Source organism: Myxocyprinus asiaticus, chromosome 10 (genome assembly GCF_019703515.2).
Source record: "Myxocyprinus asiaticus isolate MX2 ecotype Aquarium Trade chromosome 10, UBuf_Myxa_2, whole genome shotgun sequence".
NCBI lineage: Eukaryota > Metazoa > Chordata > Actinopteri > Cypriniformes > Catostomidae > Myxocyprinus > Myxocyprinus asiaticus.
In genome coordinates this window covers 46371831-46398509 of record NC_059353.1, presented here as the reverse complement: position 1 = coordinate 46398509, position 26679 = coordinate 46371831, and the positions used below count along the sequence as shown (strand labels likewise).

General features: G+C 38.9%; 2 protein-coding genes across 4 annotated transcripts in view; both read right to left on the bottom strand.

Moving 5' to 3' along the window:
- LOC127447628 (C-X-C chemokine receptor type 1-like) overlaps positions 1-26679 on the bottom strand; it is a 154227-nt gene that overhangs the window by 122050 nt on the left and 5498 nt on the right. The window lies entirely within an intron of this gene.
- LOC127447626 (C-X-C chemokine receptor type 1-like) lies at positions 97-22795 on the bottom strand. 3 transcript variants are annotated; one of them, XM_051709567.1, is made up of 2 exons: positions 22671-22708; positions 97-2718 (listed from the first exon to the last, which is right to left on the bottom strand). In XM_051709567.1, exons 1-2 carry the CDS (start codon positions 22675-22677, stop codon positions 1634-1636), a joined length of 1092 nt encoding a protein of 363 aa, XP_051565527.1. In that variant the 5' UTR covers positions 22678-22708; the 3' UTR covers positions 97-1633. The 3 variants fall into 3 exon arrangements, with proteins under 3 accessions (XP_051565527.1, XP_051565525.1, XP_051565526.1); XM_051709565.1 differs by lacking the exon at positions 22671-22708 and adding an exon at positions 3833-3995; XM_051709566.1 differs by lacking the exon at positions 97-2718 and adding an exon at positions 10921-16289 and having other exon boundaries at positions 22671-22795.

Below are 26679 nucleotides of genomic sequence, written 5' to 3'. Positions count from 1 at the left end.
AAAATGTACTTGAGTGAGAGTAAAAAGTACCCACTTTTAAACCTCCTCTAAAATTATTTTAGAGCTTTTTATTTTTATTTTTATTTACTCAAGTAATCAAATCAATCAAATCCCTTTATTGTCACTCAATCATATAAACAAGGGCAACAGTGGGTGAAAGTCTTGGGTGCGGTTCCAAGCAACATAGCAATATGACAATAAACATCTGATTTACACATAACACAATTTACACATCTTGTTACACAACACAATATACACCTAATAATATACAATATACAGTATACACAAAATAAAAAGACTGTATGCAATAAAAATACACTGTATCCAATACACTCATCCTTCGTTTATTAAAAAAAGCAAAATCTGCAGTTACTGTAAGATGCTTATAATGGAAGTGAAACGGGGCCAGTTCATAAAATACACATTGTTTCAAAAGTATAACCACAAGATATAAGCATTATACGTGTTAAGGGAATATTCTGTGTGCAATACAAGTTAAGCTCAATTGACAGCATTTGTGGCATAATGTTTATACCACAAACATTTATTTTGACTTTCCTTCCTTTTCTTAAAAACAAAAAACAGATCTAGGTTATAGTGAGGCATTTACAATGGAAGTGAATGGGGCCAATCCGTAAACAATAAAATACTTACTGTTTCAAAAGTATAGCCACAAGACAGAAACAATATCATAATTTTAGTGTGATAAAATCACTTACTAACCTTTTCTGTGCAAAGTTATATCCAATTTTACTTTGTTGTCATGACAAAGTAATGCCATAAGCCCTAAAACTACCACATAAATTACGATTTAAACAACTTTACAGCTCAAATAATACACAAGTTTTAACAGAAGAACTAATTTGTGTTTTTATAAAATTATAAGCTTCATATTTCTGCCTTTGAACCCTACAAAAATCTACTTTCACTTCCGTTGTAAGTGCCTCACTGTAACCTTGTTTCTTCTTTTTTTAAGAAAGGTTTACATTTTTTGTGTGTGCTAATCAGATTTATTATTCAATTGCTGTCGACTGAGTTTAACTAGTATTGAACCCAGAATATTCCTTTAACATAATTTTAGTGTGATATATATATATATATATACCAACTTTACTTTTTGGCTTATTGTCACTCACATTTTTAAAATGTCTCTAAAGTTTCAAAATATCTATAAGAAATACCTTGCATACTGACCACCAGTTGCCTTGACGAATGGTTTGTGCATCAAAGTGCTTTAAATTTAATTGCATGTTTATTGTTTACCAGGCAATAATAAAAGTAATAGCATATCTCTCCTCTCCTCAACAAACAACACGATTTGCAGTATCATGCATGCCCTTAGCCTGCCTTAGCAAGCACCACTAATTAAAACATTTGTCTTTTAGAACCTCAGCCAAGCAATTTTACATGCAAGTGTAGGCCTACTTCTCACTCTGCTTAGTGAAAAGCTAGACTATTTTTGACCAACAATAGCATGACAATTACAACAGGTTTTGTTTCCATTGGTTGCAGTTCACATTTATTGAAGTCCATTCCCTGTTAAAAACCAGCATTTGTGTTGGTCAACGAGCATTTCTGATCCAACACTGGACATTAATGCTGGTCTTTCAGCAGAGTGTTTTGTGGCGGTAGCTTACAGAAAGCTGGACTTGAATTCTGAGGTCAAAGAAGAAGACCTGCTAGATCTGGAGACCGAGAAACGCTCCAGAAGCCTTCTCCTATGGATCAATTGCTGAAACCTTCTTCGGAACTTCTCGCCCACGAAAGCGTACAGCATGGGGTTCACACAGCAGTGTAGGAGGCCTAGGCTTTCAGTAGCAAACATGGCAATTTCCACAGATGTTCGAGTGTAACAGCTGAATTTAATTGCTTTGACCCTCAGCAGAGTGTCAACAATTGTCACAACATGGAAAGGGGTCCAGCATAGAAGAAAAGCCACAACCACAGCTACAATCACTTTCATGGCTCTCTGTTTCTGGAAACACCTTGTACGCAACAGCCGTGCTATTGTTATGCTGTAACAGATCAACATGACCACTAGAGGTAGCACAAAGCCAAGGAGATGCCTCAAAATACGCGTGGCCAGTCGCGACTCATCGGCGCTATCTGCTTTGAAGCGTTCCTTACAAACAGTCTGACTGGCCATTTTGGAATAAAAAGCCTCGTTGTAGAGTGATGGTAAGGATAGGAAACATCCCAAAACCCACACGACTCCACACGCAACCCTGCTGCACAGTCTCTGCTGAGCTTTTTGAGCTTCCAAAGCTCGGACGATAACCATATAGCGATCCACACTAATGCACACCAGGAATAGGATGCTGGTGTAAAAGTTTACTTCTTTTACCAGGGAAACCAGTTTGCATGTGACATTGCCGAACACCCAACCGTGCAGCACGGAGACTGCAGAAAAGGGCAAGATTAGGGCCAGTAGAGTGTCGGCCAGCATTAGGTTGAATAAGTAGACATCCGAAGCAGAGAGCGCGCGTCTGTTTGAACCAATGACGTAGCCGACAATCAGGTTCCCTGGTATGGCCATCAGAAAGATGATAATATAAAAGACACAAAATGAAATGTGGATTGCATCTGCTATAGTGACGGGATGACAGAGTAGCGTTTTTTCATCCACATTAAAGTCAGTGGGGGTTTGGAAGTCAGTGTAGTTGAATTCTTCATCGTACAATTCACTGAAGTCGGCCAGGCGGTGAGAGCTGTTTGGATCTGTTAGAGAACAACAAATATAAATTAAGTTAAAGTGTGTCATTTTGGTAAAGAACATTAAAGGAATAGTTCACCCCAAAATGTAAATGTCCCATAATTTACTTATAATTTACATTCACAATGCAAGTGAATGGTGGCCAGATCTTTGAAGCATCTATGTCTTTAAAAGTGATATGATAGGTGTGGGCGAGTGTCCTTTTATCTATAAATCTCCAGTTTCACTTTCACTTTCACATTCACAAAGTGAAAGTGGAGATTTATAGTTAAAAAAAATACAAATAATGATCTGTTTCTCACCCACACCTATCATATCACTTCTGAAGACCTGGATTTAACGGAGTCCTGTGGATTACTTTTATGCTGTCTTTGTGAATACTTTTTCATATCTATAAATATTTGTAATGAGCCAGGCGAGAAATGAGGATCTAAATGCAGCTTTAACAAACAGAGAGAGAGAGAGAGAGAGAGAGAGAGAGAGAGAGAGAGAGAGAGAGAGAGAGAGAGAGAGAGAGAGAGAGCATAACAAACACATGCAAAGACTGACTAACTAACCAGGGAAAACAAGGAACACCTGGGGAAACAATCAGGGAGAACCAATCATGAAATAAAACTACAAAGGACTACAAAATTAACACAGGAAACAGGAACGGGGAACTAAACAAGAATTTCAACATAAAAGTCTAGACAAAAACAGGGAATACATGACAATATTATTGTGCCAAAGTTGACATGTCTTGTGGTTTGATTAGCTATACTCCAAAACTATTTTAAACAGCATGTCACTATTTTTTTTAATAATTATTAGTCCCATGCATGCAGTATTTATGACTTCATTTTAATTGGAGACTACATGGAATATTTGTACTTTTATAAATTAATTTGTCACACCACAAAACCATTTATTTAAACAAACTTGTGAAGGCAAGAATGTGATTAAAAATGATGAAAAAGTTAAAAAGAATTGTGACTTGTCACAGCACCTAAAATATACTTTCCCTTATACTTTTATATATATATATTAACTTAAAATCTTGATAATGATAAAACAAATGAAAAAAAAAAAAAAAGGCTCAAGGACATTGTTCAAAAATCATTCAGAAAGATTTGGACTTACCAGTCATTGCAATGTCTTGGTAATTGCATATATGAGAAACCACAGGATATAAATGTTCGAGTTGTACACTGAAGGCTTCTTTATACCCTGTAAAGGGATGTTGATATATCCTGTTTGCCCAAGTCCTAAATGTTACTCAGAGGGTACCATCCGAACTAAGATGCTCTAGTTTATCTTGTTAAATCTCAAAACCATGCTCAACGTATTCAGAACATATCTGGAATAGTCTTAGATAACATGTTTCCCTTTCGGAGGAAACTGATTGATATTCATGTTAATGTGTTCAAGATTTGAAGGGATGCAGAAGTTTGAGGATGTTGAGTGATGTTGCTTTTATGCAGCTGAAAAAAGCAGATCACAGAGATGTTTTCTGGGGAAATTTGAAGCAATTTACACACTCATGTTCAATGTAGGACACAAACATCTGTCTATCTGTCTATCTATCTATCTGTCTGTCTGTCTGTCTAACTATCTATCTATCTGTCTGTCTGTCTGTCTGTCTGTCTGTCTGTCTATCTGTCTAACTGTCAGTCAGTCTGTCTGTCTATCTATCTATCTATCTATCTATCTATCTATCTATCTATCTATCTATCTATCTATCTATCTATCTGTCTGTCTGTCTGTCTGTCTGTCTGTCTGTCTATAATAGAATATAAATATTTTATATTTAATTTTTAGAATCTTGAATCTGATGTTGCATATTAAATAAATTTTTTGATCAAAGAACCAAACTTTATGCTGTAAAACTTAACTTGCGTAATATGGAAGTGATTTGTCAACATCGGAGGAAAGATTTTTCACATGTGAAAAGATGAGAGACCACTCATCATCACCAACTGCAACATCACAATCATTTCACCAAAAGGAAATTTAGCAACTCAGTCTTACTGGGTTTGTCCTAAACATTGTTTGTCACGTAAGAAACCAATTCCATTTCATAGCTATTTTTAAATGTAGGTGACAATTAGAAGTAACTTTTTTTTAATATATTCCTCACTTCAGTGTATTCTTTAATATTTATTATGTATGTGTATATTTTACATGACTATTGTGTAAATTTATTTTTTAATGAATTACAATAGCACTACAATATTGGACAAACAGTGCTGTTAACGTGCAATTGTAGAAGTTCCAATAATAAGGAAGGAAGCGGGAAGCGGGGTGGCAGTCTTTTCAAGCCCATCTCCGTCGTCGCTGTAACAAGACACAGGTGTTACGCATCATTAATCACCAAGTGATGGCCCTAACCGCTTCCTCTCTCCCCAGTGACAGACACATGACCACATCCCGCTCCACATACCCCCACCGCCCGACTCAGGCCCGGGCAACGTCCGGCCTGCTAATCTCCTCCCCCCCAATTCCTGGAGAGGAAATCAGTCACAACCATCTGCAGCCCCAGCCTGTGGACCACCTTGAATTTGAAGGGCTGTAGTGCCAGGTACCAATGAGTGATCTGCGCATTGGTATCCTTCATATGGTGGAGCCACTGAAGCGGAGCGTGATCCGAGTGGAGGATGAAGGCCCACCCCAGCAGGTAATAGCGGAGGGTTAAGACCGCCCACTTGATGGCCAGACACTCTTTTTCAATCGTGCTGTACTTAGTCTCTCTCAAAGAGAGCTTACGACTAATGTACAGCATGGGGCGCTCCACCCCTCCATCTCCTGCGAGATTTCGGCCCCCAACCGCCTCTCTGATGTGTCCGTCTGTAAAATGAAGGGGAGATAGAAGCTAGGAGCATGTAGGAGCAGCCCGCCACAGAGTGCAGATCTCACTCTTGTGAAAGCCTGTTGGCACGCCTCTGTCCACTGGACTAGATCTGGTTCCCCCTTTTTAGTGAGATCAGTCAAGGGGCTGGTGACATCAGAAAAATTATGCACAAACCTTCTGTAATAGCCAGTCAACCCCATAAACTGTATCACCTCCTTTTTGGACTTGGGACGTGGGCAGGCTGTTGTCGCTGTGGTTTTATCAATTTGGGGTCATACCTGCCCATGACCCAAGTGGAAGCCCAGATACCATACTTCCACCCACCCAATTGTGCACTTTTTCTGGTTTGCCGTGAGTCCCGCCCGCCTCAGCGACCTCAGCACAGCTCTTAGATGCTGCATATGCCTCTGCCAATCATTACTGTATATGATAATGTCATCCAGGTAGGCAGCAGCATATGCGGCATGTAGCCGGAGGATCTTATCCATTAGGTGCTGGAACGTGGTGAGAGCCCTGAATTTAGACACCGCATTGACTTTCCGGTAATCAACACAGAACCGGACTGACCCGTCACTCTTATGTACAAGAACAACCGGGCTCGCCCAATCGCTGTGCGATTCTTCTATTACCCCCATTTCGAGGATTGCCTCTAATTCGTCCCGAATCAGCTTTTTCTTGTGCTCGGGTACGTGGTATGGCCGACTACGCACAACCACTCCCGGTAGGGTCTCAATATGGTGCTCTATGAGGTTAATACGACCGGGAAGAGGAGAGAACATGTCCGCAAACTCTTTTTAAAACCTGGCCACCTCTGTGAGCTGGGACGGTGAGAGGTGGTCTCCACAAGGGACTGGGGTGAATGGATCGACTTTGAACTTCACCTCTGGCCCGAGCTCCGCCCTCTCCGGAACTACTGTTAGACATGGGGACACGGGGACCGCCTCTCTCCATAATTTAAGAAGGTTGAGGTGGTAAATTTGATGTGCCCCGCCTCTACCCATTCATTTAACTTCATAATCGAGGTCCCTGACTCGCCGTGTAACCACAAAGGGTCCTTGACACTTGGCGAGTAATTTCAAGCTCGATGTGGGGAGTAATACAAGTACTTTGTCTCCCGGTGCAAATTCCGTAGCTGGGCACCCCTATTATAGAGCCGGCTTTGTGTCTCTTGAGCTTGGAGCAAATTCTGTTGTGACAACTGACCCAGTGTTTGTAGCTTTGCTCGAAGATCAAGGACGTACTGAATTTCAATTTTGCTCTGGGAAGGTAATGGTTCTAGCCATTTGTCCCAATTTCTAGCATCCTCGTGTACGAACTTACGAATCATATTTTTCAGGTGTAAGGCCGGCACCAGGATGTCTACGCCCAAAAGGCACCATTTCCGGTAAAAGTCAAAGAACTCTGCGGAACCAACTTCATAGAACTCTTTCACATAAGCTGAAATCTACACCTGAATATCACCACATGTGATATACTGCATATGGTACACAATGTTTTCTGTCTGAATATTTAAGGAGGGTTGGCAAGGAGCTCGGGGAGTCTTTAGTCAGATCTTCCTCACTGTCGCTGTGTGTTATTTTTATTGCCAGGTATGTTCCTTGTGATGTGAGATCCACGTAATTGAATAACGGCTGGCGTGAGACTCTAAGCAACATTTAAGTATTGATCAAAAGGACAAATGAAAATTAAGATGATTCAGAGTAATAAATAACTTAAAAAGATCAAATTAAAAGAATGATCACAAATTAATTAGAGCTGTAATCTAAATTAGAGGTCAATTTAAATTGGAGTCAGATTAATATAAATTGGAGTCAGATAAAGTGCAAATTAATAATGTTTTTGTTTCAGCGCTCAGAAAAGACAGAGCAATGCAGAAACCTTCAGGGGCCATTCTATTGGAATCCGACATCGGACCAATAGTTTTGTCAATACCCCTTTTTTACACAGGGTTCGATTAAATCATTCCACCAGCCCATCAGTTTGTGGGTGATAAACGCTGGTGCGAATCAATTTAATCCCCAGCAATTCGTAAAGTTCGCGTAGTGTACTACTACGAGAGAGAACTGGACTGCTCGCCGACTTCCTGGTAGGCCGCCATGTGGGCTTCGACCAGCTGGACGGCGTCATCCACCGACGTGGGCGATGGCACTGGACCCATTCCGCAGTTCCTCGGGGCAGACGAACAGTTAGTTGCTCCAGCACCATCAGGTCGATAACTTCCTCCATGCCGCGTCCTTCCTCGGCCAGCACCCATCTTCGGCAGGCGTCACGGAGCTGCTGGGCGAATGCGAACGAGCGACCGGCATCGCTCAAGGTGAGGGAGCAGAATGGCTGGCAATGTTGTTCAGGACAGCGACCTTCAGCTTGACGTAGTCCAGGCGGTCCTCCACTGGCAGTTGCTGTGCTGCGAGCTGGGCCTCCCTGGAAAGCAGCGGCAGGAGGTGAAGGGCCCACTGAGCTCGCAGCCAGCCAGAGGCAGTACCTGACTCTTCAAAAAGGGTTATGAGCACCTCCGGATCATCTTGGGGACCCAACTTAGTGAGCAGGAGGTGCGGACTCTTCGCTGCCTCTGGGGTCGCGGCGGAGGATCCGCCTGGAGCTAACCAACTCCGTAAGGCCTGCTGATCCTCGGCATGGCTTGAAGGAGCTCGCATAAATGTTGCTCCTGGGCAAGGAGGGCTTGATGGTAGGTACTTCGTCCAGCAGTGAGGTGTCCATGGCGACCAGTCTTCCTTATCCCGGGTTTCGGCACCAGTGTAGAAGTTCCAATAATAAGGAAAGAAGCGGGAAGCAAGGTGGCAGTCCAGGTAGGTTTATCTTTAATGGCTTTTCAGCTTTAGAACAAATACTGGCTTTTCAGCTCTACAGCAAATATTGGCTTCTCAGTTCTACAACAAATTTTGGCTTTTCAGCTTCACAATAAGTAACACAGCTGTCTAGGGTGTGTGTGTCTCGGACTTTCTCTGTCTCTCTGGCATTCTCAGCAGCGTTTTCAAGCCCATCTCCATCATCACTGTAAAGAGACACAGGTGTTACGCATCATTAATCACCAGGTGATGGCCCTTACCGCTTCCTCTCTCCCCAGTAACAGACACATAACCACATCCCGCTCCATAGCAATTCTTAACTTTTACATTAGGTCCTTCTCAATCTTAAATAGTTATATGAACAGGTGTGCCTTATCTTGACATTGAAAATTTTGTTGATAAAACCACTGAACCGTCATCTCTGCTTTTGGGCCCTTCCCCACGTGACACTATTGAACCACGACCTTGCCACAACGTCGTCATGACGGACTGGCACGGCTCCAAAGTTACGTTGTGGCAACGAATACAGAAATTTCACGTTTCCGGTTGTCACAACGTAATCAGATGCATTGCCACAACTAAAGTTTGGTCATCAAATTACGGTATAGTTAGGAAATGGCCATGTAATTTGGCTAGCTGGAATTACAAAATGGCTGAATTTGCTGCTGCTTTTCTCAAATTTTGCAATGCAATTTTCTGCATTTTTTGGGTTGTTCTGCAGTGAAAATTTTTTTTTTTTTTTTGCAAAGAAAAAGCTCTCTAATAATATTTGCAATTTCAATTTTGTTTGCAATACATTTTGTTTCGTCAGGGTACACGTTTACTTTTCAAAACTTGATCAGACACTGAATACTCCAAAAGACTAATTTACACTTAGAAAACTCCTGATGTTAATATAACAATGCAAAAAGCACTTACCAATTTACTTGAAGTGAAAATGTGCAGTAACAAATAATAAAGAATAGGCAAGTGTGATGAAACTTTTCTACAGAGTTATAGACTTATACTGAGGAGCCCTTTTTATAAATGATTTCAATGTAAACGTGTGCTAGACAGATGTTTTTGATGGCTTGTTTGTTTGTCTGATGGCGTGTTTTTAGACGCCATGTCAAGTTAAAAAGAACTTAAACTGTGAAATGTCTCGAGTTGAGACACATACGTTTTGCTCTTTTGTGGCGCAGTGTGTAATTTTTGTGCAAAAACAAATGCATTCAAGCATGTGAACAGCACGTTGCATAAGAGGTTAAAGGTTCTAATCCGTCCATATAAAACTACATGTTTTAATTAACAAAGATTGCATCCGCACCTCAGTTGATGTATATAATGATTGGGGGGACATTTTTTTGCATTTTTCAATGGGATTCGACTGGAAAAGAGCTCAAACTCAAACGCGGGGTTAGTTGTCACACACGCTGGTAAGACGAAACTTCATTTGTTTACTTGTAGCCATATCAACACTGTGTAGATTAAATAAAAGCACCGTATCGGCAATCAAAACATACAGTACACAGATCACATGAATCAAACTCCATCTCAAGAACTGGAGATGTTTAACACATTATATGAGAAATATAATTAACAGAAGAACGTAGTTACACATACTTCATATACATACGGTGCGAAACTGGGATCCCTTCTAAACAGGACACCAAATATTTTGGTGAATCATTCATGGAGCTTGGATGCCCTCTATTGGACATTTCTTGTAATTGCCACTCATTACATATACACATTATGACAGTTTTCTATTATTTTTGCATTTCAGTTGATATTTTTATGATATTTTATTTATATAAAAATTAAGTTTATTAACAATAAACTTTAAAAACCAAGCTTACCAAATACCTCAAAATATGTGAATATGCACAAAAAGGAAAGATGACATTTATGCATTGCCATGGCAACAGTATTTAAGATATCATTAATCCCTTCAGAATTTTAAATCTGCACTGTCGATTATTCAAATTTTTTTTTAAGCAATTCAGGTTAACATAATAGGGATATTTCAAAGTCTGTTAAAAGTGACACACTTCCTTCCGCCAGTTGGTGGCACTATGGCCGTGACCCACAATAGCCACATCAATGTGATCAGCCTGTAAGGACAAACATTTGGCTAAATTATTTGGAAAATCACACCATGCATGCAGAAGATATGAGACATTTATATAAGACATCCTTATTCCATTTTTTGACGTTATTTTATCGTTTCGCCATGGCAAAACCATTCGATATATCAAAAATCCCTTCGCAATTTAGCATCGTCACTGTCTTGGCATGATGTCGCCCACATTTGGTACCTGTAACATGAAATCCCTGGGAGGAGTATATCAAATTCCTTAACATACATTTTTCAAACTGGCAAAATGGCCAACTTCCTTTTGGGCAGAGCTTATGACTGTCAGCGTGAAAGTTGTCCGGCTTGATAAGATCTATATGTGTACAAAGTTTGGTGACTGTAGCTCAAAAGGGATGTGCTACATATCCCCCCCGAACATGCCCATGTTCTAGGTGGTGCCGCAGAGCCCCTCCTACCCCCACCCCCCATCTGTAACTCTGTCACACCCTAATGGCCAGCGACTCTGATGTGTGTGCAAACTTTCAAGAGTTTTCACGCATTTTATGTACCCCAAAAGTACTGAAAACCTTGAAAAGAATAATAATAATAATAATAAAAATAATAATCCTTAGAAGAACAATACGGCCTCTGCACTTTCAGTGCTTGGACCCTAATAATCCTTAGAAGAACAATAGGGTCTCCGCACTTTCAGTGCTTGGGCCCTAAAAATAAAAGTAATAATAATCCTTAGAAGAACAATAGGGCCTCTGCACTTTCAGTGCTTGGGCCCTAAAAATAAAAGTAATAATAATCCTTAGAAGAACAATAGTGTCTCCACACTTTCAGTGCATGGGCCCTAATAATAATCCTTAGAAGAACAATAGGGTCTCGCACTTTCAGTGCTTGGGCCCTAAAAATAAAAGTAATAATAATCCTTAGAAGAACAATAGGGTCCCCGCACTTTCAGTGCTTGGGCCCTAAATATAGCTGCAAGCAGCAATTACGGGGCCAAGAACTGAAATGGCAAGCAGTACACCATAGCAAGCACAACACATTGCGTGAATATGACATACAAAGCAACCCCACACTACTTCACAAGTCACCAAAAAAGTGACAGAAACAGAAACGTTTCACAAGTGCTAAAGAGACATACCAAGCTGAGAGTCAGCAGATTTTGAATAAACAAAGCATTCAAAATGGTGGATAGCCGATAAGGCTGATATCAAACACAGCAGAAAGAAGGAACAGACTGGTCATAATATATTTTGCAAATACTCAAAGTTTTTCAAGTTGCTCCAAGCTGGTCTTGAAGCAACAACCTTTCAGTCTCTATACCACACAGCCATGGCACACTGACCACTGTTCCATTTTGCCACAAGTTGAGCGTGTGCTGAAGAGACAAACTAAGCTGACTCAGCAGGTTTGGAATGAAAGAATTATTGAAAATAGTGGAGAGCCAATATGGCTTGTATCAAACACAGTAGAAAGAAAGAAATACCTGTCATAATATTTAGTAAATCCTTTTTCCAGATGCACCAAATTGGTCATGAACCATTAAAATTTAAGTCTCTACAGCACAGAGGTATGGCACACTGACTGCTGCACCGCATTGCCACATGTGCTAAATAGACATATCAAGCTGAGAGTCAGCAGGTTTTTTTTTATTTTTTTTTATTTCTCTCCGCCATTTTCTGAAGACTTAGACTAAGGAAGCAATGACATATAAAAAGTTTGAATTGAATAAGAATTTTGACCACTATGTGCTGCTGTCTCCAAACTGCTCAGGTATCCTCAGGACAAACTCAATGATTTGTCAAGATGGTGATTTGAACCCACAACCTCAGATCTTTGACCAGATATTCTCACCTGGCTGACATGTCTGACCGATGGCAAAGAGACATTGCAAGGTTAGAGTTAGCACACAAGTGTGGATTATTTTTTTAAATATAGGTGGTGCTGTCTCAAAACTGTTCGGTTATCCTCAAGACATGATGTAGATGATGCAATTTCTTTTAAATCTGACAATCCTTTTAAAAGATATATCACTTTTTAATAAAATTAAATATGACGGAAAGACAGTATGGTTGAAATGGAAAAAACTAATATTGTTGAAATACACAAGACCCCAGGAATTCACAGACACCAAGCCCATGATTTAAAAGTTCAAAAGTAATGGGTCAAAAAAGCATTTTTTCACAATTCTTGACCAATAGATGGTGATGTCACAGAACTCTGCATGTGTCCTCATAAAGCAAACCAAGTTTCGTTTTGGTTGGAAAAAGTATTGCCGAGATACAGCCTCAAATCCATTTTCGCACTGAACTCGTCAACTTTGCGATGCCGTAACTTTTAAACAAATGCGAAAATCTAAATTATGTATTATCTTTTCTGGGTGGCTTGGTTTGGAAAATATTTAAAGACATTGTTTGGACAAATCGGACAAAGTTTGAAGGAGTGAAACTTTTAAACTGCAAACATCATAATCCAAGATGGCGGCCACTGTAATGAGAAAAGTCCATTTGAAACATTAAGTGGAGAATAATCAGACAAAAAAAAAAAAAAATGGTGTCTCTAGGACAAATGGTTAAAATGATAAGCACAAAAGAAAAGTTCATAAAAGGCCAGTTCATAAAATACACATTGTTTCAAAAGTATAACCACAAGATGTAAGCATTATACGTGTCAAGGGAAGTTAAACTCAATTGACAGCATTTGTGGCATAATGTTTATACCACAAACATTTATTTTGACTTTCCTTCCTTTTCTTAAAAAAACAAAACCAAAAAACAGATCTAGGTTATAGTGAGGCATTTACAATGGAAGTGAATGGGGCCAAACCGTAAACATTAAAATACTTGCTGTTTCAAAAGCATAGCCACAAGACAGAAATAATATGCGTATTAACATGATTTTAATGTGACAAAATCACTTACTAACCTTTTCTGTGCAAAGTTATATCCAATTTTACTTTGTTGCCATGACAAATTAAGGCCATAAGCCCTAAAACTACCACAAAAATGATGATTTAAACAACTTTACAGCTCAAATAATACACAAGTTTTAACAGAAGAACTAATTTAAGTGTTTTAATAAAATTATAAGCTTCACATTTCTGCCTTTGAACCCTACAAAAATCTACATTCACTTCCGTTGTAAGTGCCTCACTGCAACCTTGTTTCTTCTTTTTTTAAGAAAAGGAAGGACGAGTTGAAATTTTTTGTGTGTGCTAATCAACTTTATTGTATAATTGCTGTCGACTGAAAAGTTTTAGGCACTTGTGAAAATTTTTGCATAGTATAATGCCATAAGAAGTTTTCATTTAATGATGTTTTTAACGAAAAAACATCATACAAAGTCCAGTAAACTTAAAAAGCTAAATCAATATTTGGTGTGACCACCTTTGCCTTCAAAACAGCACAGATTCTCCAAGGTACACCTGGATACAGTTTTTCTTGGTTGCTGGCAGATAGGATGTTCCAAGCTTCTTGAAGAATTCGCCACAATTCTTCTATCTGTCTAGGCTGTCTAAATTGCTTCTGTCTCTTCATGAATCTCAGACTAACTCACTGTTCAGTGGGGGGCTCTGTGGGAGCCATATGTTGCAGGGCTCCCTGTTCTTCTATTCTATTCTGTTTGCAAAAGTAATGTTTGGAAGTCTACAGTTTATATTTCCTATTGACACACTAAAGCTGAAGATATAAATAACCATCTTAAGACAAATGTTTTTGTGAAACATTTTATGTGCATAAAGCTTTTGCACAGTACTCTGTATATGGAACACAGAATATTCCTTTAGCATAATTTTAGTGTGATAAAATTGCTTACTTTACTAATCTAAGTTTAAAGTTATCAAATATTACAAATGTGGTGCCATGATGACTCAATGCCTGTACACCCTGTAAGCGATTTTATCACATTAAAATCATGTTAACATATATAACATTTTTACCTCTTGTGACTGTACTTTTGAAACATTGTGTACTGTATTTTAATTGTTTATGGACTGGCCCCATTCACTTCCATTGTAAGTGCCTTGCAGTAACCGTGATTTTTAAATAAACAAGCGGCGAATTGAAGATATTTTTTTTGTGGTTAATCTATATTATATATATATATATATATATATATATATATATATATATATATATATATATATATATATATATATATATACTGTATATCAGTATATATAACATCTGTAAAATATACTAAACAGATATTATGGGCTCCTCACCAACTTTACTTTTTGGCTTATTGTCACTCACAGTTTTAAAATGTCTCTAAAGGTTCAAAATATCTATAAGAAATACCTTGCATACTGACCACCAGTTGCCTTGACGAATGGTTTGTGCATCAAAGTGCTTTAAATTTAATTGCATGTTTATTGTTTACCAGGCAATAATAAAAGTGATAGCATATCTCTCCTCTCCTCGACAAACAACACGATTTGCAGTATCATGCATGCCCTTAGCCTGCCTTAGCAAGCACCACTAATTAAAACATTTGTCTTTTAGAACCTCAGCCAAGCAATTTTACATGCAAGTGTAGGCCTACTTCTCACTCTGCTTAGTGAAAAGTTAGACTATTTTTGACCAACAGAGGGAGGCACAGCATGACAGTTACAACAGGTTTTGTTTCCATTGGTTGCAGTTCACATTTATTGAAGTCCATTCCCTGATAAAAACCAGCATTTGATGTGTTTTGGATGCTGTTTTACAAGCCTCCTTTGGTCAACAAGCATTTCTGATCCAACACTGGACATTAATGCTGGTCTTTCAGCAGAGTGTTTTGTAGCGGTAGCTTACAGAAAGCTGGACGTGACTTCTGAGGTCAAAGAAGAAGACCTGCTAGATCTGGAGACCGAGAAACGCTCCAGAAGTCCTCTCCTATGGAGCAATTGCAGAAACCTTCTTCGGAACTTCTCGCCCACGAAAGCGTACAGCATGGGGTTCACACAGCAGTGTAGGAGGCCTAGGTTTTCAGTAGCAAACATGGCAACATCCACAGATGTTCGAGTGTAACAGCTGAATTTAATTGCTTTGACCCTCAGCAGAGTGTCAACAATTGTCACAACATGGAAAGGGGTCCAGCATAGAAGGAAAGCCACAACCACAGCTACAATCACTTTCATGGCTCTCTGTTTCTGGAAACACCTTGTACGCAACAGCCGTGCTATTGTTATGCTGTAGCAGATCAACATGACCACTAGAGGTAGCACAAAGCCAAGGAGGTGCCTCAAAATACGCGTGGCCAGTCGCCACTCATCGGCGCTATCTGCTTTGAAGTGTTCCGCACAGACAGTCTGTTTGGCCATTTTGGAATAAAAAGCCTCGTTGTAGAGTGATGGTAAGGATAGGAAACATCCCAAAACCCACACGACTCCACACGCAACCCCGCTGCACAGTCTGCGCTGAGCCTTTTGAGCTTCCATAGCTCGGACGATAACCATATAGCGATCCACACTAATGCACACCAGGAATAGAATGCTGGTGTAAAAGTTCACTTCTTTTACCAGGGAAACCAGTTTGCATGCAACATTGCCGAACACCCAACCGTGCAGCACGGAGACTGCAGAAAAGGGCAAGATTAGGGCCAGTAGAGTGTCGGCCAGCATTAGGTTGAATAAGTAGACATCCGAAGCAGAGAGTGCGCGTCTGTTTGAACCAATGACGTAGCCGACAATCAGGTTCCCTGGTATGGCCGTCAGAAAGATGATAATATAAAAGACACAAAATGAAATGTGGATTGCATCTGCTATGGTGACGGGATGACAGAGTAGCGTTTTTTCATCCACATTAAAGTCAGTGAGGTTTTGGAGGTCAGTGTAGTTGAATTCTTCATCGTACAATTCACTGAAGTCGTCCAGGCGGTGAGAGCTGTTTGGATCTGTTAGAGAACAACAAATAGATATTATTTTGGTAAATTGGTAAATATTATAGTGTCATTTTGGTAAAGAACATTAAAGGAATAGTTCACCACAAAATAAAAATTTTCTCATAATTTACTCATAATTTACATTCACAATGCAAGTGAATGGTGGCAAGAACTTTGAGGCACCAAAAAGCACATAAATGCAGCATAAAAGTAATCAGAATCAGAATAAGAATTAACTTTATTGCCAAGTATGCTTACACATACAAGGAATTTGTCTTGGTGACAGGAGCTTCCAGTACACAACAATACAAAAACAGCAACAAGACTTTTAAAAAAATAATTAAAATTGAATAGAAAATAGATAAATATTGAAAAGAAAAAGTATATATAGAATACACAATAGACAATATATATATATATATATATATATATATATATATATATATATATATATATATATATATATATATATATATTCACACACACATACACATACACATACATATACACATACATATATATATATATATATATACAGGTGCATCTCAATAAATTAGAATGTCGTGGAAAAGTTCATTTATTTCAGTAATTCAACTCAAATTGTGAAACTCGTGTATTAAATAAATTCAATGCACACAGACTGAAGTAGTTTAAGTCTTTGGTTCTTTTAATTGTGATGATTTTGGCTCACATTTAGTGAGCCAATTCACTATCTCAAAAAATTAGAATATGGTGACATGCCAATCAGCTAATCAACTCAAAACACCTGCAAAGTTTTCCTGAGCCTTCAAAATGGTCTCTCAGTTTGGTTCACTAGGCTACACAATCATGGGGAAGACTGCTGATCTGACAGTTGTCCAGAAGACAATCATTGACAACCTTCACAAGGAGGGTAAGCCACAAACATTCATTGCCAAAGAAGCTGGCTGTTCACAGAGTGCTATATCCAAGCATGTTAACAGAAAGTTGAGTGGAACGAAAAAGTGTGAAAGAAAAAGATGCACAACCAGCCGAGAGAACCGCAGCCTTATGAGGATTGTTAAGCAAAATCGATTCAAGAATCTGGGTGATCTTCAAAAGGAATGGACTGAGGCTGGGGTCGTGGCATCAAGAGCCACCACACACAGACATGTCAAGGAATTTGGCTACAGTTGTCGTATTCCTCTTGTTAAGCCACTCCTGAACCACAGACAATGTCAGAGGCGTCTTACCTGGGCTAAGGAGAAGAAGAACTGGACTGTTGCCCAGTGGTCCAAAGTCCTCTTTTCAGATGAGAGCAAGTTTTGTATTTCATTTGGAAACCAAGATCCTAGAGTCTGGAGGAAGGGTGGAGAAGCTCATAGCCCAAGTTGCTTGAAGTCCAGTGTTAAGTTTCCACAGTCTGTGATGATTTGGGGTGCAATGTCATCTGCTGGTGTTGGTCCATTGTGTTTTTTGAAAACCAAAGTCACTGCACCCATTTACCAAGAAATTTTGGAGCACTTCATGCTTCCTTCTGCTGACCAGCTTTTTAAAGATGCTGATTTCATTTTCCAGCAGGATTTGGCACCTGCCCACACTGCCAAAAGCACCAAAAGTTGGTTAAATGACCATGGTGTTGGTGTGCTTGACTGGCCAGCAAACCCACCAGACCTGAACCCCATAGAGAATCTATGGGGTATTGTCAAGAGGAAAATGAGAAACAAGAGACCAAAAAAATGCAGATGAGCTGAAGGCCACTGTCAACGAAACCTGAGCTTCCATACCACCTCAGCAGTGCCACAAACTGATCACCTCCATGCCACGCCAAATTGAGGCAGTAATTAAAGCAAAAGGAGTCCCTACCAAGTATTGAGTACATATACAGTAAATGAACATACTTTCCAGAAGGCCAACAATTCACTAAAAATGTTTTTTTTTATTGGTCTTATGATGTATTCTAATTTTTTGAGATAGTGAATTGGTGGGTTTTTGTTAAATGTGAGCCAAAATCATCACAATTAAAAGAACCAAAGACTTAAACTACTTCAGTCTGTGTGCACTGAATTTATTTAATACACGAGTTTCACAATTTGAGTTGAATTACTGAAATAAATGAACTTTTCCACGACATTCTAATTTATTGAGATGCACCTGTATATATATATATATATATATATATATATATATATATATATATATATATACATACACACATACATACATATACACATGCACATACACACGAACATATGAATATATATACATACATATACAGTACATACATACATACATACACACACACATACGTAGTGCAAATCTAAATACAAAACGGTTATGTACAGTGCAAGGGAATGTAATGGCAGAAGAGGTAGGATGTGTTGGATAATATAAAAAGACTAAGCTGTGTATTGCACATTAATTATTGCTCAAAGGGGCAGTTTTAACTGTTCATGAGATGGATAGCCTGGGGGAAAAAACTGTTCCTGTGCCTGACGGTTCTGGTGCTCAGAGCTCTGAAGCGTCGGCCAGAAGGCAACAGTTCAAAAAGGTAGTGGGCAGGGTGAGTGGGGTCCAGAGTGATTTTTCCAGCCTTTTTCCTCTCTCTGGAAGTGTATAGTTCTTGAAGGGGGGGCAGGGGGCAACCAATAATCCTCTTAACAGTCCTTTGTAGTGTTCTGATGTCTGATTTCGTAGCTGAACCAAACCAGACAGTTATTGAAGTGCAGAGGACAGACTCAAAGACCGCTGAGTAGAACTGTATCAGCAGCGCCTGTGGCAGGTTGAACTTCCTCAACTGGCGAAGGACGTATAACCTCTTCTGGGCCTTTTTCGCAATGGAGTCAGTGTGGGTCTCCCACTTCAGGTCCTGTGAGATGGTAGTGCCCAGGAACCTGAATGACTCCACTGCTGCCACAGTGCTGTTTAGAATGGTGAGGGGGGACAGTGTTGGGGGGGTTCCTCCTAAAGTCCACAATCATTTCCACCATTTTTAGCATGTTCAGCTCAAGGTTGTTTTGACTGCACCAGACAGCCAGCTGTTTAACCTCCCTTCTGTATGCAGACTCATCATCATCTCGGATGAGGTCGATGACAGTGGTGTCGTCTGCAAACTTCATGAGCTTGACAGAGGGGTCCTTGGCGATGCAGTCGTTGGTGTAGAGGGAGAAGAGTAGTGGGGAGAGCACACATCCCTGGGGGGCACCAGTGCTGATTGTTCAGGTGCTGGAAGTGAATTTCCCTTGTCTCACAACACTGAATTGGTGTAATTTAGTCCGGAGAATAGCTGGGATGATGGTGTTGAAAGCCAAACTGAAGTCCACAAAAAGGATCCTTGCATATGTCCCTGGTCTGTCCAGATGTTGCAGGATATGATGCAATCCCATGTTGACTGCATCATCCACAGACCTGTTTGCTCAATAAGCAAATTGAAGGGGATCTAGAAAGGGTCCAGTGATGTCCTTCAGGTGGCCCAACACCAGTCTCTCAAATGACTTCATGACCACAGATGTCAGGGCGACAGGTCTGTAGTCATTAAGTCCTGTGATTTTTGGTTTCTTTGGGATAAGGATGATAGTGGAACATTTGAAGCAGCATGGGACTTCACACTGCTCCAGTGATCTGTTGAAGATCTGTGTGAAGATGGGGGCCAGCTGGTTAGCACAGGATCTAAGACATGCAGGTGAAACGCCATCTGGGCCCTGTGCTTTCCTTATCATTTGTTTTCGAAAGATGCGGCTCACATCATCTTCACAGATCTTAAGTGCAGGTTGAGTAGCAGGAGGGGGGTTGTAGGAGGTGTTTGTGTTTGTGTGAAGTGAAGGTCAGAGTGGGTGTGGGGTGTGGGATTGGGCCTTTCAAATCTACAATAGAACACATTCAGGCATCGTCAGCCAGTTGTTGGTCCACCACAGGGTTGGGGGTAGGAGTCCTGTAATTCGTAAGTTGTTTCATGCCACTCCACACTGATGCAGGATCATTAGCTGAAAACTTGTTTTTCAGCTTCTCAGAGTATCTTCTTTTAGCCACTCTGATTCCCTTATTCAGTGTGTTCCTGGCCTGATTGTACAAGACTTTATCCCCAACTCTGTAAGCATCCTCTTTGGCCTGACGAAGCTGCATGAGTTCCGCTGTAAACCATGGTTTGTCGATGTTAAATAAGTCCTAGTAGGAATGCACATATCCTCACATAAACTGATATATGATGTAACAGTATCTGTGAGCTCGTCCAGGTCTGTGGCTGCAGCCTCAAAAACACTCCAATCAGTGCAGTCAAAGCAGGCTTGTAGTTCCAGCTCTGCTTTGTTGGCAGGTCTCTTTACAGTCCTTACTACAGGCTTAGCAGATTTTAATTTCTGCCTGTAGGTTGGTAGAAGATGAACTAGACAATGATCAGAGAGTCCCAAACTGCTCTAGGAACAGAGCGATATGCATCCTTTATTGTTGTGTAGCAGTGATCCAGTATATTTCTGTCTCTGGTTGGGCATGTAATGTGCTGTTTGTATTTGGGCAGTTCACGCGTGAGGTTTACTTTGTTAAAATCCCCAAGAATAATAATAACTGAGTCCGGGTATTGTTGTTCTGTGTCTGTGATTTGATCAGCCAGCTGTTGCAGCACGGCATTCAAACACGCGTTTGGCGCGATATACACACTCACCAGAATAAACGAGGAAAACACCCGCGGTGAGTAGAAAGGCTTACAGTTAATAAAGAGCCCCTCCAAATTAGGACAGCACATCTTCTTTAACGTTGTTACATCTGTACACCAACTTTCATTGATGTAAAAGCATGTTCCACCACCTCTCGTTTTCCCCATTAACTCTGCGATGCAATCCGCTCTGAATAACTGAAAGCCCAGCAGATGTAACGCGCTGTCCGGAATGGCTTCACTCAGCCAGGTTTCTGTGAAGCACAAGGCAGCAGAGGTTGAAAAGTCCTTGTTTGTGCAGGTGAGGAGATGTAGTTCGTCCGTTTTGTTAGGAAGAGAGCAGAGATTCGCAAGATGAATGCTCGGCAGCGTTGTTCGAAAGCCCCACCAACGGAGCTTGAACAGCGTGCCTGCTCATCTCCCTCGCCTGCGTCTCATAGCGCGTTTAAACAGCACAGCTGTGCCTCCAATTAAAATGTCAAACAAAATGTCCGAATATTCAAAATCCGGGAAAAGATTGACTGGTATATGCTGTTGAATGTTCAGCAGTTCGTCTCTGGTAAAACTGACTGGAAAAAGATTACTAAACACAGGACAAACAAACAAAAACAACAAAACAGCAGAAGAGCTCCACACCGAGGCAACCATCCGTGGCACCATCATGATGTATACATGATAATCCATACGACTCCAGGGGTTAAATCTGTCTTTAAAAGCAATATGACAGGTGTGGGTGAGTGTCCTTTTTTCTAAAAATCTCCAGTTTCACTTTCACTTTCACATTCTGAAAGTGAAAGTGGAGATTTATTGTTAAAATAAATATACAAATAATGATCTGTTTCCCAACCACACCTATCATATCACTTCTGAAGACATGGATTTAACCACTGGAGTCGTGTGGATTACTTTTATGCTGTCTTTATGTGATTTTTTGGAGCTTTGAAGTTTTGGCCACCATTCACTTGAAAGGACCTACAGAGCTGAGATATTCTTCTAAAAATCTTTGTGTTCAGCAGAAGAAAGTCATACACATCTGGGATGGCATCTATCTATCTATCTATCTATCTATCTATCTATCTATCTATCTATCTATCTATCAAGGAGGATAGCTAGTCTATTTTATGGTTTTAAAGGGGTCACGAGCTGTTTGGCCAGCTAAACCAGCTGAAAATCATCTTGGCCAAGAAGGGCCAGCTAAACCAGTTTAAACCAGCTAAGCCCACCAAAACACCTTAGTTTGAGTAACATTTTTTATTTCAGCATGGTGTTTTCTGTAAAACCCCCTTAAGCGTGGTAAAATCACTGTAATAAAAGGCAGATTGCACAACAGAAAAGGAATGAAATTCACAATAAGTGCGTTACTTTTTAATATCTAGAAATATTATTATGCCAAAGTTGGCATGTCCTGTGGTTTGACGAGCTATACTCCAAAACTATTTTAAACAGCATGTCACTAATTCTTTTATAATTATTAGTCCCATGCATGCAGTATTTATGACTTCATTTTAATTGGAGACTACATGGAATATTTGTGCTTTTATAAATTAATTTGTCACACCACAAAACCATTTATTTAAACAAACTTGTGAAGGCAAGAATGTGATTAAAAATGATGAAAAAGTTAAAAAGAATTGTGACTTGTCACAGCACCTAAAATTTACTTTCCCTTATACTTTTATATATATATATATTAACTTAAAATCTTGATAATGATAAAACAAATGAAAAAAAAAAAAAAAAGGCTCAAGGACATTGTTCAAAAATCATTCAGAAAGATTTGGACTTACCAGTCATTGCAACGTCTTGGTAATTGCATATATGAGAAACCACAGGATATAAATGTTCGAGTTGTACACTGAAGGCTTCTTTATACCCTGTAAAGGGATGTTGATATATCCTGTTTGCCCAAGTCCTAAATGTTACTCAGAGGGTACCATCTGAACTAAGATGCTCTAGTTTATCTTGTTAAATCTCAAAACCATGCTCAACGTATTCAGAACATATCTGGAATAGTCTTAGATAACATGTTTCCCTTTCGGAGGAAACTGATTGATATTCATGTTAATGTGTTCAAGACTTGAAGGGATGCAGAAGTTTGAGGATGTTGAGTGATGTTGCTTTTATGCGGCTGAAAGAAAGCAGATCACAGAAATGATTTCTGAGGAAATTTGAAGCAATCGTCACAAGATACACACTCATGTTCAATGTAGGACACAAATGTCTGTCTATCTGTCTGTCTAACTATCTATCTGTCTGTCTGTCTGTCTGTCTGTCTATCTGTCTGTCTGTCTGTCTGTCTATCTATCTTGTCTGTCTTGTCTTACTGTCTGTTTGTCTCTCTAGCTATCTATCTATAATAGAATATAAATATTTTATATTTAATTTTTAGAAACTTGAATCTGATTTTGCATATTAAATTAATTTTTTGATCAAAGAACCAAACTCCATGTAAAACTTAATGTGCGTAATATGGAAGTGAAGTGTCAACATCGGAGGAAGGATTTTTCACATGTGAAAAGATGAGAGACCACTCATCATCACTAACCGCAACATCACAATCATTTCACCAAAAGGAAATTTAGCAACTCAGTCTTACTGGGTTTGTCCTAAACATTGTTTTTCACATAAGAAATATTTCGTAGCTATTTTTAAATGTAGGTGACAATTAGAAGAAACTTATTTTTAACATATTCCTCATTTCAGTGTGTTAGAAAGTACCACCCCTGGTACTTTCTAACTTACTATACATTATACATTTACATTTATTTGGCAGACGCTTTTATCCAAAGCGACTTATAAAAGAGGAAAACATAAGCTAAAAGAATCATCTTAAGGAGACAGTGGTATGAAAAAAGTGCCATATTACAAAGTTTCACTAGCATTAGAGTAGTATTTTGATCTTGTCCCCATTCTGTTGTATTTTTGAAGAGCATGTCTCCTCTTCAAAAATATGATGCTAAGGAATGCAAGAGGAGAAATGTTAATACAGTAAGTTCAGCATTCATATTAACGGTAAGCCTAAAATCTGGAATATTTACATGTAGACATATAGGAAAGAAAAATCACAAATGACATCTCTTCAATTGTTTCTCCTAGACATCAATAGAAAGCAAAACTTTTGCCTAAGTCTCCTGCTTTTCAGATTTTTCTCCAGAGAATAAAAACTGACCCCAGTAAATATCACATAATAATCTCTCCTGAATGTCTGAAACTCTGCTCAGATTTCCCAACATAACAAAATCTGCAATCAAATCAGCGATTTCAATCTCATCAAATTAAATTATTTTACCCACTTTATTTTATAGCTTTATTCTCTAACTTTCGTGTCAACAGGTCTCTCTTTTTTTTCTTTACAGTTAAGGAATTTTAGAAAAACATCTTAGATCAAGGTGATACATAACTGACCACTACACAAATTTTCCTTTGGGAATATGAAAATTATTGTTGAATTTATCTGTCTCTATTACTGAATTGTGCACCTTGGAGTGTTATGGTGAAATATCATGGGCAACTATCTTTGTAGCACAGAGCCCTTTAGAGGACAATAAGTTTTGTGTTACGACGCAATAAATTTAACATGGTTTTACCATATTAACTATTGAGATTCGTAGGAAAACCAAAGCAATAATACAGGAAAATAAAAACTATCGTAATAAAAATCATAATTTTGTGGTTATGGTTTTACTACAAATACCATGGTATTTGTTGTAAAACCAGTAACCACAAGAATTACCATGGTTAATCTATAGTAAAACCATGGTTATTACTATATGGATATCATGATCTGTATTAAAACCATGGTTTCCACCAAAAGAAACATGGTTACTTGACTTAACACTGTAAAACATGATGTTCTGAATCATTGTGCATCATTTTTGCAAACCACTTTTCAAGTAAATTCCACTACGAATTTTAAGCAACATTACCTAAAAACATTATTTAGCTATGCCCAAATTAATGAGCTTCCCTGCAAACATTTTTTATATTTTAACCTTAGTTCCTATAATACATCTATAATACATCTATAATACACTGTGTACACAAAATAGTTACAATCAAGACCTTCAGGACAAAAATGTCCCCATTGAAACCCATTAAAACTGCAGTATTTGATCCCAGTGCCATTAAAGCATAAAATCATGAATTCTATGATATTATGCTTTCATTCCAGAGCCCTGGCTTCAAAATGTACATTTTTTATATTTTTCACCAGATGGCGGCATTTTTCTCATTTTTGACCTATGGAGCAAATACATGCTTTTTTCATATTTTCTGTTTGCTGTAGCTAAAATTGTGTGGGTGTGTTGGTATGGATGTCAGAGTGTGTTTTGTATGTGTGTATTGAGAAATGTGTGTGTGTGTGTGTGTGTGTGTGTGTGTGTGTGTGTGTGTGTGTGTGTGTGTGTGTGTGTGTGTGTGTGTGTGTGAAAAAAACAACAATGGCATTATGTAAACAAACTGCCATTTAAAGGGTTAAAATCCTGAAAATGAATGAATATTTGGTAGTTATGATCAGGACTGATGTTGGTTAAAAAAATTAACTAATTGAAAGTGGAAAATATTATTAATATATAATATTATTATGGCAGTTTTTTGACACTGACATTTTTGTCCTCTAAGGACTTCTGAGTAACTTTTTAAATTGAAGCACAAGGGTTAAATGTAAAGACTGCTTTAGATGGATCCATTAACTGATTCTTTAATTACTAAATCTAAAACTGCAACTAAATTATATACAAATACAATATAAACTGTAACTAACAAAAGCATTTCTAAAACTAACCTAACTGAAATTAAAAGTACATTCTGAATTAGCATTAAAATAAAAAATGTAAAAAGGCAAAAACCTATAAACATGGTTCGTAGGATTCTATCAAGTCTTGTCTTTGGAAATCATGCGATTGATGATGCAGGAAATATGGTCACATGTTTGATGCCCACAAAAGACAGAAGTGGCTTTATTTGCCACCTGTGAGATATTCTTGAGCCACTTACACTATCATATGCCTTACTGAAGGAGATCTTGTTGTCTAGGTGGTAGACAGCCTGATTTCCTCCCCACTTACCCTCAACATTTGAACCTGAGCCACAATCTGGTCAGATGAGGAAAAAGACAAGCAATTTATCATACAGGAGGAGACAACAAGCCTACTGCATCACTGCACAACAGGACAGGGGGGTACAATTACAATCACAAAATAGAAATTTCTCTCTGCCATTTTCTGAAGACTTAGACTAAGGAAGCAATGACACATGAAAAGTTTGAATTGAATAAGCATTTTGACCACTATGACCAACCTAAACACCTCAGGATGGTTTCAAACCTATGCCTATTCATTACACAAGTTAGTGCACTATCCACTGCACCACACAGACAGTCAACAAAGGGACTACCAAGCTTAGTTGAATCACAGCCAAGCATAGTCCTCATTATCCACTTCTTATTGATGTAACTTTTCAACAAAGATGAAAATCTAAATTAGATTGGGGAAAATTCCAGCAATCATTTAGTAAGCACAATGCAAAGATCTCAGAAGTTTTAACTGCACGATTTGTCATGATGGTGATTTGAACCCACAACCTCAGATCTTTGACCAGATATTCTCACCCGGTTGACATGTCTGACTGATGGCAAATAGACATGGCAAGGTTAGAGTTAGCAAACAAGTGTGGATTATTTTTTTAAATATTGGTGGCGCTGTCTAAAAACTGCTTGGTTATCCTCAAAACATGATGTAGATGATGCAATTTCTTTTAAATCTGACAATTCTTTTAAAAGATATATCACTTTTTAAT